This window comes from Acipenser ruthenus, chromosome 23 (genome assembly GCF_902713425.1).
Source record: "Acipenser ruthenus chromosome 23, fAciRut3.2 maternal haplotype, whole genome shotgun sequence".
NCBI classification, from domain to species: domain Eukaryota; kingdom Metazoa; phylum Chordata; class Actinopteri; order Acipenseriformes; family Acipenseridae; genus Acipenser; species Acipenser ruthenus.
The window spans coordinates 9963882-9979290 of NC_081211.1; the positions used below are offsets into that span (position 1 = coordinate 9963882).

General features: G+C 43.0%; 1 protein-coding gene across 1 annotated transcript; it reads left to right on the top strand.

Moving 5' to 3' along the window:
* Positions 1 to 6271: 6271 nt before the first annotated feature.
* edn2 (endothelin 2) lies at positions 6272 to 12931 on the top strand. Its single transcript, XM_034906372.2, has 5 exons — positions 6272 to 6439; positions 7635 to 7782; positions 8228 to 8341; positions 10302 to 10400; positions 10710 to 12931. The coding sequence occupies exons 1-5, from the start codon at positions 6373 to 6375 to the stop codon at positions 10816 to 10818; spliced, it is 537 nt and encodes a 178-aa protein (XP_034762263.1). The 5' UTR covers positions 6272 to 6372; the 3' UTR covers positions 10819 to 12931.
* Positions 12932 to 15409: the final 2478 nt, after the last annotated feature.

Consider the following 15409-nt stretch of genomic DNA (forward strand, 5'->3'; position numbering starts at 1 on the left):
TTACCAACATAGACTCAGGGTAACGGGTATAGGATTTTTTTTTTGTATTATTTAAAGATAAGGTTCATCATGCAGGCTCCCCTATCAAGCCCTCTTGTTTACATGCTTTCTATCAGCCCTGCTGAGTCTCATTGTAAGAATGCAGGGTGTAGAGTCTCCTCTGCCTCCTGCAGAGCTGGAGTCACTCTGTAAGAATGCACGTGCAGAGTCGCCTCTGCCCCCCACATAGCTGGAGTCACTCTGTAAGAATGCACGTGCAGAGTCACCTCTGCCCCCCGCAGAGCTGCAGTGAGGACTGAGTCAGATACCTGCATGTCTGGGGAGCAGTTAGATGAGTGTTCACTTATTTCAGGTTTAGTAAATGGGGCTGAAGAATGAAGTGGAGTGCTGGGAGTGTTGTAGCCTCAGGCACTGGGACTGACACACGGAGCACAGCAGCAGGGCAGGATTCATCAGCTGGTCACATTGCTGTTTCTGATGTTCCCTAATTCCATGAGTCTAGCCTTGCTGTTCTTATAGTCTCCCATCTATAATAGAAACTGCCGTCAAGAAAGAGGGTTCACATGCAATAGCCTTTTTAGAATATTGACAATTCAGGAGCAATTACTGTTTCTATTTCCCATTGAACTTCATATCATTAACTATATCATTATATCATATTAAAACCCAGATTCGAGGGGGGCTCCCGAGTGGCGCATCCAGTAAAGGCGCTCCATGTGGAGTGCAGGATGCGTCCTGTAGCCTGGAGATTGCAAGTTTGAATCCAGGCTATGTCACTGCTGACCGTGACCGGGGGTTCCTAGGGGGCAGCGCACAATTGGTCAAGCGCTGTTTGGATAGGGAGGGCTTAGGTTGGCAGGGGAATCCACTGTTCACTGCGCACCAGCGACCCCTGTGGCCGATGGGGCGCCTGTGGTTCTGCAGTGGAGCCATCAGATCTGTCAGATCTCCGGCACTATAGGTCTGGTGGCCTCGCTGTGGATCTGCAGTGCGAAAAATGATGGATTGGCAGGAGCAAGTTTCAGAGGACGCGTGTTCCAGCCACCGTTTCCCGAGTTGCTAGGGGGTTGCAGCGGTGAATCGGGATACAAATAACAATTGAGCATTCCAAATTGGGGAGAAAACCGGGGTAATTTTAGCTTCTGGGGGCCATAATGACAAATCTATTACCACCAAAAACACATTTAAGAGCTCCTGCAGGAAGGCTGTCTGTTTCTTCCTAGTTCTGTCCCATTAGAAGTATGATTTCACTTCATAAAAAATAAGGGTGCAAACCTAGCATTGTGAAATGCTTTGTGAGTGTGTGCCTGTACTGCATTAGTAAAGGAAGTCCCTTGAGATTGCAAAGGGATTTCTGAGCAAACTTGTATTAACTGCGGCTGAATGTTGTCGTCAGGACTGCTCCACCAGGGCGGCGATCTTGAGGCAAGTTTGTGTGGAGTGCTCCCTCGTCACTGCCTGCACTGGCAGGTTGGGAGGCGGGTTCTATTTTTAGCTCGCATATCTGCTAGAAGACCATGAGGAGCACGGCAGTAATCCCAACCAAACATCATCCTCCTCCAGGCCAGAGACTGAAGTTAAACAGGGAGTGGAGCCACAGCGTAATTAAAAAACTTGCTTCAGCACAGTGTCTATAAATAACTTCTCAGATACTTCAAATGGTCTTATAGAAACCTGAGTTAACACAGTCAAGGCTGTGACAGATGGGTTTCATTAATAATTGTGAACACTAGTGGGATTAATGCAGAATACAAAGGTGGCATTATTTAGATTCCCCACTGTTTAGAACATTAAAATAACCCTGGGGAGTGTTTCTGCACACCAGGAAGTTCTATATAATAAGTTCTTAAGAGAACCATTTAAAGTAATAGAACCACACTAGGATGGAAGCAGAGAAAGCCTGCAGGAATTGTGAGACACCCAAGGATCCTTTACTCTCAAGGTGTAGTCAGTGAGAGGTACACCCAGCTTATTTCAGCACATACAAGTCTATTTGAATGGATGTTTAAGTGTTGGGTGGCTCCAGTACCTCTTCATGTTGATAGTGCATTTCTCGCACAGTCTTTACAGTGTCAGGCTCTCGGAGTCAGGCTCTCGGAGTGCAAGAGATATATACTCAACATGATTAGAGGTGGTCGCTAACACACAAACGTATGGCAAGTGATTCCATCTAAATAAAAAACAGACACAAAGCTGACATATGGTTTAAACATTTTGAAAGTGTTGTCAGTGACATTGTGAGTGTGAGATCTGCTCCATAGTGTTGTCAGTGACATTGTGAGTGTGAGATCTGCTCCACAGTGTTGTCAGTGACATTGTGAGTGAGTGTGAGATCTGCTCCACAGTGTTGTCAGTGACATTGTGAGTGTGAGATCTGCTCCACAGTGTTGTCAGTGACATTGTGAGTGTGAGATCTGCTCCACAGTGTTGTCAGTGACATTGTGAGTGAGTGTGAGATCTGCTCCAGTGTTGTCAGTAACATTGTGAGTGTGAGATCTGCTCCACAGTGTTGTCAGTGACATTGTGAGTGTGAGATCTGCTCCACAGTGTTGTCAGTGACATTGTGAGTGTGAGATCTGCTCCACAGTGTTTTCAGTAACATTGTGAGTGTTAGATCTGCTCCAAAGTGTTGTCAGTGACATTGTGAGTGTGAGATCTGCTCCATAGTGTTGTCAGTGACATTGTGAGTGTGAGATCTGCTCCACAGTGTTGTCAGTGACATTGTGAGTGAGTGTGAGATCTGCTCCACAGTGTTGTCAGTTACATTGTGAGTGTGAGATCTGCTCCACAGTGTTGTCAGTGACATTGTGAGTGAGTGTGAGATCTGCTCCACAGTGTTGTCAGTTACATTGTGAGTGTGAGATCTGCTCCATAGTGTTGTCAGTGACATTGTGAGTGTGAGATCTGCTCCACAGTGTTGTCAGTAACATTGTGAGTGTGAGATCTGCTCCACAGTGTTGTCAGTGACATTGTGAGTGAGTGTGAGATCTGCTCCACAGTGTTGTCAGTAACATTGTGAGTGTGAGATCTGCTCCACAGTGTTGTCAGTGACATTGTGAGTGAGTGTGAGATCTGCTCCACAGTGTTGTCAGTGACATTGTGAGTGTGAGATCTGCTCCACAGTGTTGTCAGTTACATTGTGAGTGAGTGTGAGATCTGCTCCACAGTGTTGTCAGTGACATTGTGAATGTGAGATCTGCTCCACAGTGTTGTCAGTGACATTGTGAGGGAGTGTGAGATCTGCTCCACAGTGTTGTCAGTGACATTGTGAGTGTGAGATCTGCTCCACAGTGTTGTCAGTGACATTGTGAGTGAGTGTGCGATCTGCTCCACAGTGTTGTCAGTTACATTGTGAGTGTTAGATCTGCTCCACAGTGTTGTCAGTGACATTGTGAGTGAGTGTGAGATCTGCTCCACAGTGTTATCAGTGACATTGTGAGTGTGAGATCTGCACTCCCTCCAAGTTGCTTCTAATGGGGACATGACTTCTAATTAACATTGAAAGAAAACACCATATAAAACAGCTACACCATTTAGATGGATTACCATTGAAATAAGAGACATCCACTGTCCCGTTGAGAAGCTGCTGACTAAGGTGCAGGGTCAGTGGGATCCTGTTTTACTGCACTCCTATAGCCTTGGCACACAATTGAGAGATAAGGTTTGTGCCACTACAGCCCAATCCCTGTTTACTCCTATGAACCTGGAGACACTGCTTCATTTGTGCTCAGACCTTATTTGATGCATTCTTCTGTACGGTTTGATCTGTAGAAAGATGTGAGATGTGTTTGGAAATTGGCAGCCATCATGATAATTCATAGCTTGCTGAAAATAGAGGCTGTTTATTGAAACAAAAAGCTGACACAAAATGTCAACGAGATATGAAATCTACTCATGCACTGTTCACACTGTAACAGCGTCAGTATTTTAATACTTTCATTCATGGGATTCCAGTGCTATCTGTTTTCTGAATTCCTTTCTCAGGTAGCCCTGCTGTACATCTCTGTGTTTGCTTGTTTTTTTTCATTCCTCTGATTGTGTCAGTCCCTCAAGGGCAGGGCACACTTCTCCTCTCCTCTCAGACATCTTCAGGTAGCCCTGCTGTGAATCTCTGTGTTTACTTGGTTTTACATAAGAAGAACATAAGAAAGTTTAGAAACGAGAGGAGGCCATTCAGCCCATCTTGCACGTTTGGTTGTTAGTAGCTTATTGATCCCAGAATCTCATCAAGCAGCTTCTTGAAGGATCCCAGGGTGTCAGCTTCAACAACATTACTGGGGAGTTGGTTCCACACCCTCACAATTCTCTGTGTAAAAAAGTGCCTCCTATTTTCTGTTCTGAATGCCTATCTAATCTCCATTTGTGACCCCCCGGTCCTTGTTTCTTTTTTCAGGTCAAAAAAGTCCCCTGGTCAACATTGTCTATACCTTTTAGAATTTTGAATTCTTGAATCAGATCACCGCATAGTCTTCTTTGTTCAAGACTGAATAGAATCGATTCTTTTAGCCTGTCTGCATACGACATGCCTTTTAAACCCGGGATAATTCTGGTCGCTCTTCTTTGCACTCTTTCTAGAACAGCAATATCCTTTTTGTAACGAGGTGACCAGAACTGAACACATATTCTAGGTGAGGTCTTACTAATGCATTGTAAAGTTTTAACATTACTTCCCTTGATTTAAATTCAACACTTCTCACAATATATCCGAGCATCTTGTTGGCCTTTTTTATAACTTCCCCACATTGTCTAGATGAAGACATTGCTGAGTCAACATAAACTCCTAGGTCTTTTTCATAGATCACTTCTTCAATTTCATTATCTCCCATATGATATTTACTATGCACATTTTTGTTGCCTGCGTGCAATACTTTACACCTTTCTCTATTAAATGTCATTTGCCATGTGTCTGCCCAGTTCTGAATGCTGTCTAGATCATTTTGATGTCAGTCCTTCAAGGGCAGGGCATACTTTTCCTCTCCTCTCAGACTCCTTCATGACGACAGGGGTTAAAGGTGTGGCATTGGAAAGAAGTTTTCAATCAAGTCTTTTAAGAGAATTGCTAAAAAGAGAAGCTGATGATAAATGTTACAGGTGTTTGTACATTGCTTGTGAAGTGTAGCCAGCCTCATCTTGCTGTACCGTTGACTAGTCTCTCAAATTCAATAGTTTCAATAGTTTCAATAGTGCAGCTCAGCTACAGTTAAGAAGTCAATCTGCACTATTACGGTCATAGTTCTAATGCCCAGAGGTCCCTGTGAAGTTATTTGGAAGTTTGCCAGCCTTGTTAGAAGCACCTGTTTATTCAGGGAGAGGGGGTGTCTGGACACAGTCAATGTCCTTTAGTGGAATGTTTTTGTTTTGCTTTGTTTTTTAATTAAAACCCAAAGTTATTATTCAGCAGTTCGTGCCAATTCAGGGTGTTTCAAAGAGTTTTCAACTGAATTGAGCTCCTTAGAGCACTGAGATTGGTATCATACTGGGTGCTGTGTGTCACAGTCAATACAATGCAGCTCAATGCAACCCCTGCTTGTTTCCACGTGCCTTGCAAGCCCTTCATGGTGACTGACAGCAGGCTGAATGATTCGCAGGATCTTTTCATGGCTGTTTTAGAGCACACAGGCCAGTCTGCTGTGAGGGAGATGACAAAACAAGGTCTCGACCCTCTCACCCCAAACCTGCAAACTACATCAGGAGCAAGTACCTACACAGATAGAACAAGGTGTGGACCCTCTCACCCCAAACCTGCAAACTACATCAGGAGCAAGTACCTACACAGATAGAACAAGGTGTGGACCCTCTCACCCCAAAGTCAGGGAACAATAAACAACAAACTAATATCTGGATACTCTTCACTCTTTACAGTAGTTCTGACTGAGTGGTCTTTGCTGTGATAGACAGTACATTACTATGCAGGGGTTTGCTGTGATAGACAGTACATTACTATGCAGGGGTTTGCTGTGATAGACAGTACATTATTATACAGGGGGTTGTTGTGATAGACAGTATACTACTATGCAGGGGGTTGTTGGCAATAGATATTTTAAGAATGCTCCAGTGACCTGAGATTGTTTGGCAAACAGTGAAGAGTAATCCCTGGTATGTAAGAGCTGGTGATGAAGCAGAGGGAAGGGTCAGCTGAGCAATGCACTGGGACGCCTCTTCTGCTGCTGCTATCCATCCTGGGGGAGTGGCCTGCTGAGTGATGTCATACACAGTGGAATATAAATGGAGTGCAGCCGGGCTGAAGAGCTTATAATCACCTGTGTATCACCAGAGCACAGAAGACATACCTGCCTGCCTGCCTGCCTGCCTGCCTGTCTGCCTGCCTGCCCACACAGAGAGGATTTTACTAAAGCTACAGGAGGAGAAGTGATGGCTCTGTCCCTCAGTGGATTACTGGCCCTGGCTGTCACCTGGCTCTGTGTGTCCCTTGATGAAGGTTTGTAGCTTTAAGATGTGGAATATGGGCTGGGAGTGAATTTCAATTGCTGCTTAAAAGAAAAAAATGTGATTCAGATAACGTCAATAATTTTCAGCTAAAAACAATGCATGCATATATATATATATATAGAGAGAGAGAGAGAGAGAGAGAGAGAGAGAGAGAGAGTATTGTGTTATTTGATACTTGATAACTATATGAATGTCCATCTGCTTCTGTCTATTTATTTGTTTAAAATGACTCGCCAGGATCAATTCTCGAGTTGTAGCTACTTGTTCATCCCCAAACTACACATTACACGTCTCTATCTCTATCTACATTATTATCTGTGCAGTATTCTCATTGTATAGTCAAAAACCGTTTACACCAAGAAGTCTTTATATCATAGAAACTGAACATGTGAAAACTTTTATAAGATAACTTCTATATAGGTCGTCTTAAACACAGCTTTCAAAATATTGACATCACTGTTACACAACTGAGCAATTGCATGGCTCTCTATCTCTCTAATTACCTGTCTGCTATATTACCTGCATAGATAGCTAACTACAATAACTATACAGCCATCTATAAAGCCTTTTCCCTGAAATACATTCAACACGCTTTGGCTTGTGAATGGTTGCTGTGTTTCACAATGAGATTGAAAGCTGAGCTCCAGAAGCTCAAGTAGAAATTCACTCATTCACCCTCAGTTTCGTTGTAATTGGTGATTTTAGTGGTAAGGCTAGAGGTTGCTCTGCAGCAAACCCATTCCAGATTGAACTCTTCTTTCCTGTCAACTTTCCATCATTGGTGCCCGGCTTCATTTGAAATCCTCATAGCAGCTTTAAACGAGGATCAGTGAGCTGCAATGGAGATGCTTGAGCATTCAGAGCAGTTTGAGCCACTCCCTATAATTTCACGTCCTCTTTATGGGCTGTTATTTGGTAGTTGTTTAAGGGTGGTATTATTGTTACTGTCTGTGGAAGTGACCCACTTTGCCCACGCTGGTGTGCTAAGTGACTGTATTCCAGAACCTCTGAACAACCTCCCCCAGCCCTCATTCATTAAGAAGAGGTGCTGCTAGTGTAACATGTCACTTCAATTACCTGTGAAATGGTTTTCTGATGCCCAGTGCAGGAATTCAGAGATCCTTTTTGTAGATAATTAGTACAAAGCAGTTACGTGACTAACATTCCACCCGTATCTCTCTCAGGAATGGGACTCCCCCTATCGGACTCCTCGCACCCGAGTCTCGGAGCAGCGCCCCGGCTCAGGGTGAAGCGTTGCTCCTGCAACAACTGGCATGACAAGGAGTGCATCTACTTCTGCCATCTGGATATCATCTGGATCAACACCCCGGGGTGAGTCCACAGCACAGCACAGCACAGCGCAGTGCACAGCACACAGCACAGTACAGCACAGCACAGCACAGCAAAGCACAGCGCAGCGCAGCACACAGCACAGCACAGCACAGCACACAGCACACAGCACACAGCACAAAGGGTTTGAAAACGTTTCTGCAGCTTCTTTATGTCTGGTTTATACATGGGTCTAGTTAATAGCTGAACTGATTACCATAATAAGTAGGTCATTGTCCAGCTTATAGGACAACAGCAATGAAATAGATATGGTTAGTGTGTCTGGGGTTTATTGCATAGAGATATTCTACATGGATTTTTCTATTGTGCCTGATTTGCATTGACGTACTGAATCTTTGATAACCTGCAATAATAAAGCTGCTAGGCAAAGTCCATGGGGATCTGCTGCACTGCATCACTTACCTTCCCGACTCTCCCCCTCCTACAGTAAGACCACTCTCTACGGTCTGGGGAGCCCCCTGTCTCGCAGGAGGAGGTCACTGGGACGCTGTCAGTGTTCCCATTCCAAGGACCAGTCCTGCGCCCGGTTCTGCTACAGGAGGTGAGTTTGGTGACAGATGTTTCAACTTAAAGCTGTCCTTGGTTTCTAGCTTTTTAAAAATACATTCTCAGACTTTATTTATTTCATTTCAAATGTAGTCAGAATATCCAACTAGAATTTCAAGAGTGCCCCGGATACACCAAATAAGCAATCGTCTGCAACAATCATCATTACACAAACCAATCATCATTACACAAACCAATCATCCTTACACAAACCAATCATCCTTACACAAACCAATCATCCTTACACAAACCAATCATCCTTACACAAACCAATCATCCTTACATGAATCAATCATCCTTACATGAATCAATCATCCTTACATGAAGCAATCATCCTTACACGAACCAATCATCCTTACACGAACCAATCATCCTTACACAAACCAATCATCCTTACACAAACCAATCATCCTTACATGAATCAATCATCCTTACATGAATCAATCATCCTTACATGAATCAATCATCCTTACATGAAGCAATCATCATTACACAAACCAATCATCCTTACACAAACCAATCATCCTTACACAAACCAATCATCCTTACACAAACCAATCACCCTTACACAAACCAATCATCCTTACACAAACCAATCATATCATAATATCTAAAATATTGTGTTCAGTTCTGGTCACCTCGTTACAAAAAGGATATTGCTGCTCTAGAAATAGTGCAAAGAAGAACGACCAGAATTATTCCAGTTTTAAAAGGCATGGCATATGCAGACAGGCTCAAAGAATTGAATCTATTCAGTCTTGAACAAAGAACACTACGCAGTGATCTGATTCAAGCATTCAAAATTCTAAAAGGTATTGACAATGTCGACCCAGGGGACTTTTTCGACCTGAAAAAAGAAACAAGGACCAGGGGTCACAAATAGTGATTAGATAAAGGGGCATTCAGAACAGAAAATAGGAGGTACATTTTTACACAGAGAATTGTGAGGGTGTGGAACCAACTCCCCAGTAATGTTGTTGAAGCTGACACCCAGGGATCCTTCAAGAAGCTGCTTGATGAGATTCTGGGATCAATACTAACAACCAAACGAGCAAGATGGGCTGAATGGTCTCCTCTCATTTGTAACCTTTCTTATGTTCTGATACTGCTGTACTTTAAACTGCCTGTACCATTTCATAACTCCGTCCCTGATTGTTGTGGAGTGGAATGTTTTCTAAAGAAAACACACATTGCCGTATCGAGTGGGGAGTGGTGAAATGAACTGTTGTGCAACGTGTAACAGGATTATTCTAATAGAAAAAAACAAAACAAAAAATGATGCTCGTCATCCTGAGAGACCTAATACCAAATGCATCCAGAAAATGGGTGTGTGGCAACCAGCCAGCTATTTTTAACATGCACATGCTTTTTCAGGGAGTGCTGAGGAGTGGTAGGCAAATGATTATTACATGCAGAGTAGAAACAGGTCAGAGCTATTCATCTGCCTGTCTGCAGGCTGAGAGGGGTGTGTCTGAACAGAACCATAACAACCTAAGCGAGGGGTGGGACCTGAGTGATTGTGTGTGTGTGTGTGTGTGGGGGGGGGGGGGTATTGTGAGCGTGTGCATGTATTGTGTGTGTGTGTTAATGCACACACACACACACTCACTATACACACACACACACACACACGCTCATAATACATGCATACGCTCACAATACACACATACGCTCACAATGCACACACACACACACACACACACTCACAATACATGCACACACACACATACTCACAATACACACACACACACGCATGCTCACAATACACACACACGCTCACAATATATGGAACGCCACCCGGGTCAAAAACGTGTTATTTAGTCTGATGTTATAGAATGGCTCATGTGTGTGTTTGATTATAAGGCACTGTGTTGTATTGGACTGCACAGTGTCTCAGCCTATAGTAGCCGTAACTTCAGTTCCAATGACTGTGCTTCTTGTTTTCTGTGCTGCAGCCCCCGCGATGTCATTCAGCAGTTTTTGAACACGGCTGCCGGTTCACACGGCAGCAGAGACACACAGAGACAGAGCTCACGCCTGCTGCGTGCTTTCAGGTGAATACAGTTACACTTTACCTGTGCATGGGGCAGTATGAAACCCAGTCTTTACCTGTGTATGAAACTCAGTCTTTACCTGTGCATGAAACTCAGTCTTTACCTGTGCATGAAACCCAGTCTTTACCTTTGCATGAAACCCAGTCTTTACCTGTGTATGGGACAGTATGAAACCCAGTCTTTACCTGTGTATGGGACAGTATGAAACCCAGTCTTTACCTGTGTATGGGACAGTATGAAACCCAGTCTTTACCTGTGTATGGGACGGGAGTATGAAACCCATGTATTAATGGAAGCTCTCTCTTTCAGGAATGCTGCTTTGGCCAACACCAGGGCCGCACAGCAGAGCGTCTCAGACAAGGAGAAACCCCTGAACCCTTCATTGTGGAACAAGATTCACAAGACACGCATGAGATAGAAAGACCACAGCAAAGATAGAGAACTAAACAGAAAAAACACACCATCAAAGTGAGGCCAGCGGGCTTCTGGGCTTCTGTGGTTCCTGCCTTTAGCCCCTTAGCTTCGAGAGAGGAGGAGTCTGCTATACAGTGTCACAAACTGATGGACTAGCCAATAGAAAAGTATTTCAAATGTGCCCAGCTAGTCAGCTGGGACTCCAGGCTTGAAAACAGGATAACTCCATACTATGCATCATCCAGTACTGTCCAGTAATGAATCTGTACAACTCTGGAGAACCAGGACTGCTCTGGACACTTTGGTACTCATTTCTGAGTTAGAGACATTTGGACTGTGTCTGTCATTTCAACCCTCGGAAAGGTTTGTGGGAGATTTAATATAGGACTGGGTCTGTCATTTCAACAAAAACAAAATCAGAACTGATTTCAGACACACAAAAGAGGTGCTGGAATTAGTCTTTTAAGATAGACTCCTCTTGAGTAGCATGCTGGGGTATATTTGTTGGTAGTAATTAAGGGTTAAAACGAGTGATGTTAGCCACTGAAATGTGTGGCTCCATAAAGTCTGTACAGACAGTATTCTATGCTTGTAATGGATTCGACATTTGCAGCCATTCTGTTTGATAGTCTTTATACCAGGGTCATGACACTGACCGCACTCTGAGGTATATGGACCAATCAGCCTGCAGGTTACAGGAACAGCAGAAAGAAGTACTACTATTGGAAACGTCCTCCTGGCTGATTTGATCATAGAGAACATCTTTTATTAGAACGCATTGACAGGCAACAGGACACAGGCAAGGTCCTTGCACTTGAGAGATCCTTCAGTAAATGTTAAACAGCTGCTGTCCCTCCACTGAGTCATAGCAGTACAACATATTCCTGCTCATGCAGAAGCACAAACAGCATTCACTTGAAGATCTGCTTGTGCTCTGTGGCTGCATTTCCTTCCTGTCTAAACACTGTTTGTGTTTGCAAGTGCAGGGATGGAAATAACAGTCCTAGTGCATAGCAGTTTCACTCACTCCAGGTTTATTCAAGCTTGATTAGCCATGGTGTATAGGTAAGAAGAACAGGAATGGATCAAACTTTATACCCATTACCTTTGCACTGGACTCTATCCATAAATAATGTTGTTAAGTGTTTTGCAGATGCATTTACTGTAACAACAATACTGACTACCTGCAGCGCAGCGCTCTTAAGCATAAAGCTATCATACTTGTAACCTGGCCAGACCCTTCTGCACCCTCAGCCCAGCACAATGGCCAAGCTGCTGAGTGAAATCAAAGGCCTTTGTTATGCCGGAACGACTTTCTGTATGGTTACAGCTTTTTAATTGTTTCAGACGCCAAGTAGTTTGAATGGCACTAACTTTTGCCAAGAGTTGTTTGTTTAATTGTTCTAGACATATGGAAAAGAGATGTATAAGAGACAGATGAAGGCTTAGGGTTAGGGTTAGTTCTAGATATATGGAAAAGAGATGTCTAACAGAAATATGAAGGTCTTTTTAAAATGGGGTGGGGGGGGGGGGGGGGGTAGTCTTTCTCAGAGGAGGGCAGACCTATGTGGCGAGCTTGGAAAATCTTGCCTTTAATCTGACAGCTATTCGTTAATCGCAGCCCAGATCAGGGACAGGGAAATGGTGGGGGTTGGGGGGGTCGACCTCAACCGTGTTCAGATGCAGGGTTGTGTAAATAACCCATTGTTCAATCTCTGTTTAATATTAATGTCATTGTATTCCAAACAATGGTTTAAATATTAACAAAATGAAGTTCTGCTGATATTTATTTAATTTATAATACCAGTTATTGTTATTTTATTTAATTGTATACATAATATCGAGAAGGTATTTCATATTATAAATGTTGTATTCAAATGAAAAATAACAAATGAAAAAACATTAATAAAAGATTAGCTGTTCAAGAGGTGAGTGTGTTTATTAATGAAAGATTAGCTGTTCAAGAGGTGAGTGTGTTTATTAATAAAAGATTAGCTGTTCAAGAGGTGAATGTGTTTATTAATGAAAGATGAGCTGTTCAAGAGGTGAATGTGTTTATTTATAAAAGATTAGCTGTTCAAGAGGTGAGTGTGTTTATTAATGAAAGATTAGCTGTTCAAGAGGTGAGTGTGTTTATTAATAAAAGATTAGCTGTTCAAGAGGTGAGTGTGTTTATTAATGAAAGATTAGCTGTTCAAGAGGTGAGTGTGTTTATTAATGAAATATTAACTGTTCAAGAGGTGAGTGTTTATTTATAAAATATTAGCTGTTCAAGAGGTGAGTGTTTATTAATGAAAGATTAGCTGTTCAAGAGGTGAGTGTTTATTTATAAAAGATTAGCTGTTCAAGAGGTGAGTGTTTATTAATGAAAGATTAGCTGTTCAAGAGGTGAGTGTGTTTATTAATGAAAGATTAGCTGTTCAAGAGGTGAGTGTGTTTTCTATTTTGATCTTTTGGCCTCTGATTCTGTTCAACATTATACATAAAAAGAAAGCAACACATTTATTGGAATACAATCCTTCTGCTTCTTGACCACCTATCTTGCTATTGGTTTGAAATCAAAATGCTCAACTCTGGTATCCACTGCCTCTCACCTTGATTGAGTGCAAACCATTGCCTTCAATCTGTGCTTTGAAAGAGCTGGTATGTACAGTATATATATATATATACTCTTCAAAAAAAGAAAGGCATAGGTATTTTTAATGTACTTTTTCTAGCATTAGTATGGCAGTTTGCATAGTAAAATAGACAGTTCCAAAGAACCTTAACCTGTACAGAAATCATTAAGACATTTAATAAAGTCACTTACAAAGGTCAAACAAAGTTCAAGGTCAACAGAAATCAGTAACGGGTATGCCCACCATTGGCATCGATGACGGCCTGACATCTCCTGCCCATGGATCGAATCAGAGCCTGGATAACATGCTGGGGAATGGCAACCCACTCTTGCTCAAGTGCCTGGAAAAGTCCTTGTAACGTCTGTGGCTCGGGGGGGCATCGTCGCACACGTCGATCAAGCTCGTCCCACAAATGCTCAATGGGGTTCAAATCGGTGATCGAGATGGCCAGGGAAGCAATTGAACAAAAGTGAGGAAATGTGGCAAAGTGGTTTATTGTGTACAGGTGCAGGAGTGATGTGGTGTGCAATCAACTGACAGAGGTTTCTAATCCAGTTGGAAAATGGTTTACTTTATAATCCAGGTCTGGTGACCAAATAATAATCCCTGGCAATACACAACAATGTGTAGAGCACGGAGTAAATAATAACGGGGCTGCAGTCCCAAATAATAAACCGCGTATCCATCCCCACAATGTACTAACACGGTCACTAGTCCTGAGTGCGTGCAGTAGTGCTCGTGTTCGGTGATACAAGTTTATAAGTGACAATAGTGCAGCGTTGTTCCGGGTTTTTGCTGGCCCTTGGTGGCAGCTCCGGAACGTGTTTAGCCGTCTACTAATAACAATAATAATAATTGGTGACAAAAACAAACAAACACTCACGATACGTTATCACAGGTTCTTTCACAGGTCCTTCCGGGTTCTATTCATAAACCAAAGCGAAGGAACAGATTGCCTCTCTCTCCGTCCCCTTTTATGCCGTCACACATGACCCCATGGTAAACGAGTGCATCCGCCCCTCCAATCCGCTACTGCCACATCATTTCCCTTCCGGGTCGATGAGTTAATGCACTGGAGTTCCGCCCCCTTTCTAGCTGGCCAACTTCCCTTGACCCTGGAAAAGAACTGTCAGGCCAACCGGTCCAGGATACTCTGTTCTCACTACTTCACGCCCTCACAGTTCGGGAGGGAGATTTACCACCAAGAATCACTGTATTTCTGTCACAGGAAAGCTGCAGTGGCCCGGGCTTTGTGCGGTCGTGCATTGTCATGCTGGAAAATGAGCTGAGCCTAAATACAATTGGACAACTCAAATTGGGAGAAAAACAGAGTAAAATAAAAAAAATATATATTTGTTAGAATTAAACAGATGTAGAAGGTTTAGGTTGCTATTTGATGTGTTATTTTATTCTGAATACAGCAAAAATGACTGTACTCTGTTGTGTACTGTGCAGCTAATATAGTACTGTAGCTAAGGGGCTAATATTGCTGCTCACTGCTTGAGTTAGGTAGTGTCTTCGGATGATCTTCAGATCGGGTTCGGGTTAAGTGAATGTTCTGCACCGCGATGGTCATTCGCAAGACAACCCCACCCCGAATAAGATTAGAAGAGGCGGAGGGGTAGCGCTATACATAAGAAATAGCCTTGAAGCCCAGGTGTTAAATCAGGACAAAGAAAACAATGCAGAATCAATATGGGTCAGAATAATGGACACAAATTCAAAGGGCATAATAATAGGAGCATGCTATAGACCGCCAAATTCAGACGCTGAGCAAAATAATCTGTTGTACAATGACATTCGAAATGCGTGTAGAAAAGGAGAAGCCATACTAATGGGGGATTTCAACTTCCCCTGTATAAAATGGGAAAACCCAATGGGGGGCACGAAATTGAAATGGTGGAAATGACAAATGACTGCTTCCTAACGCAATTTGTCAAGGCACTGACTAGAGGGGAGGCATGCCTTGATTTAGTC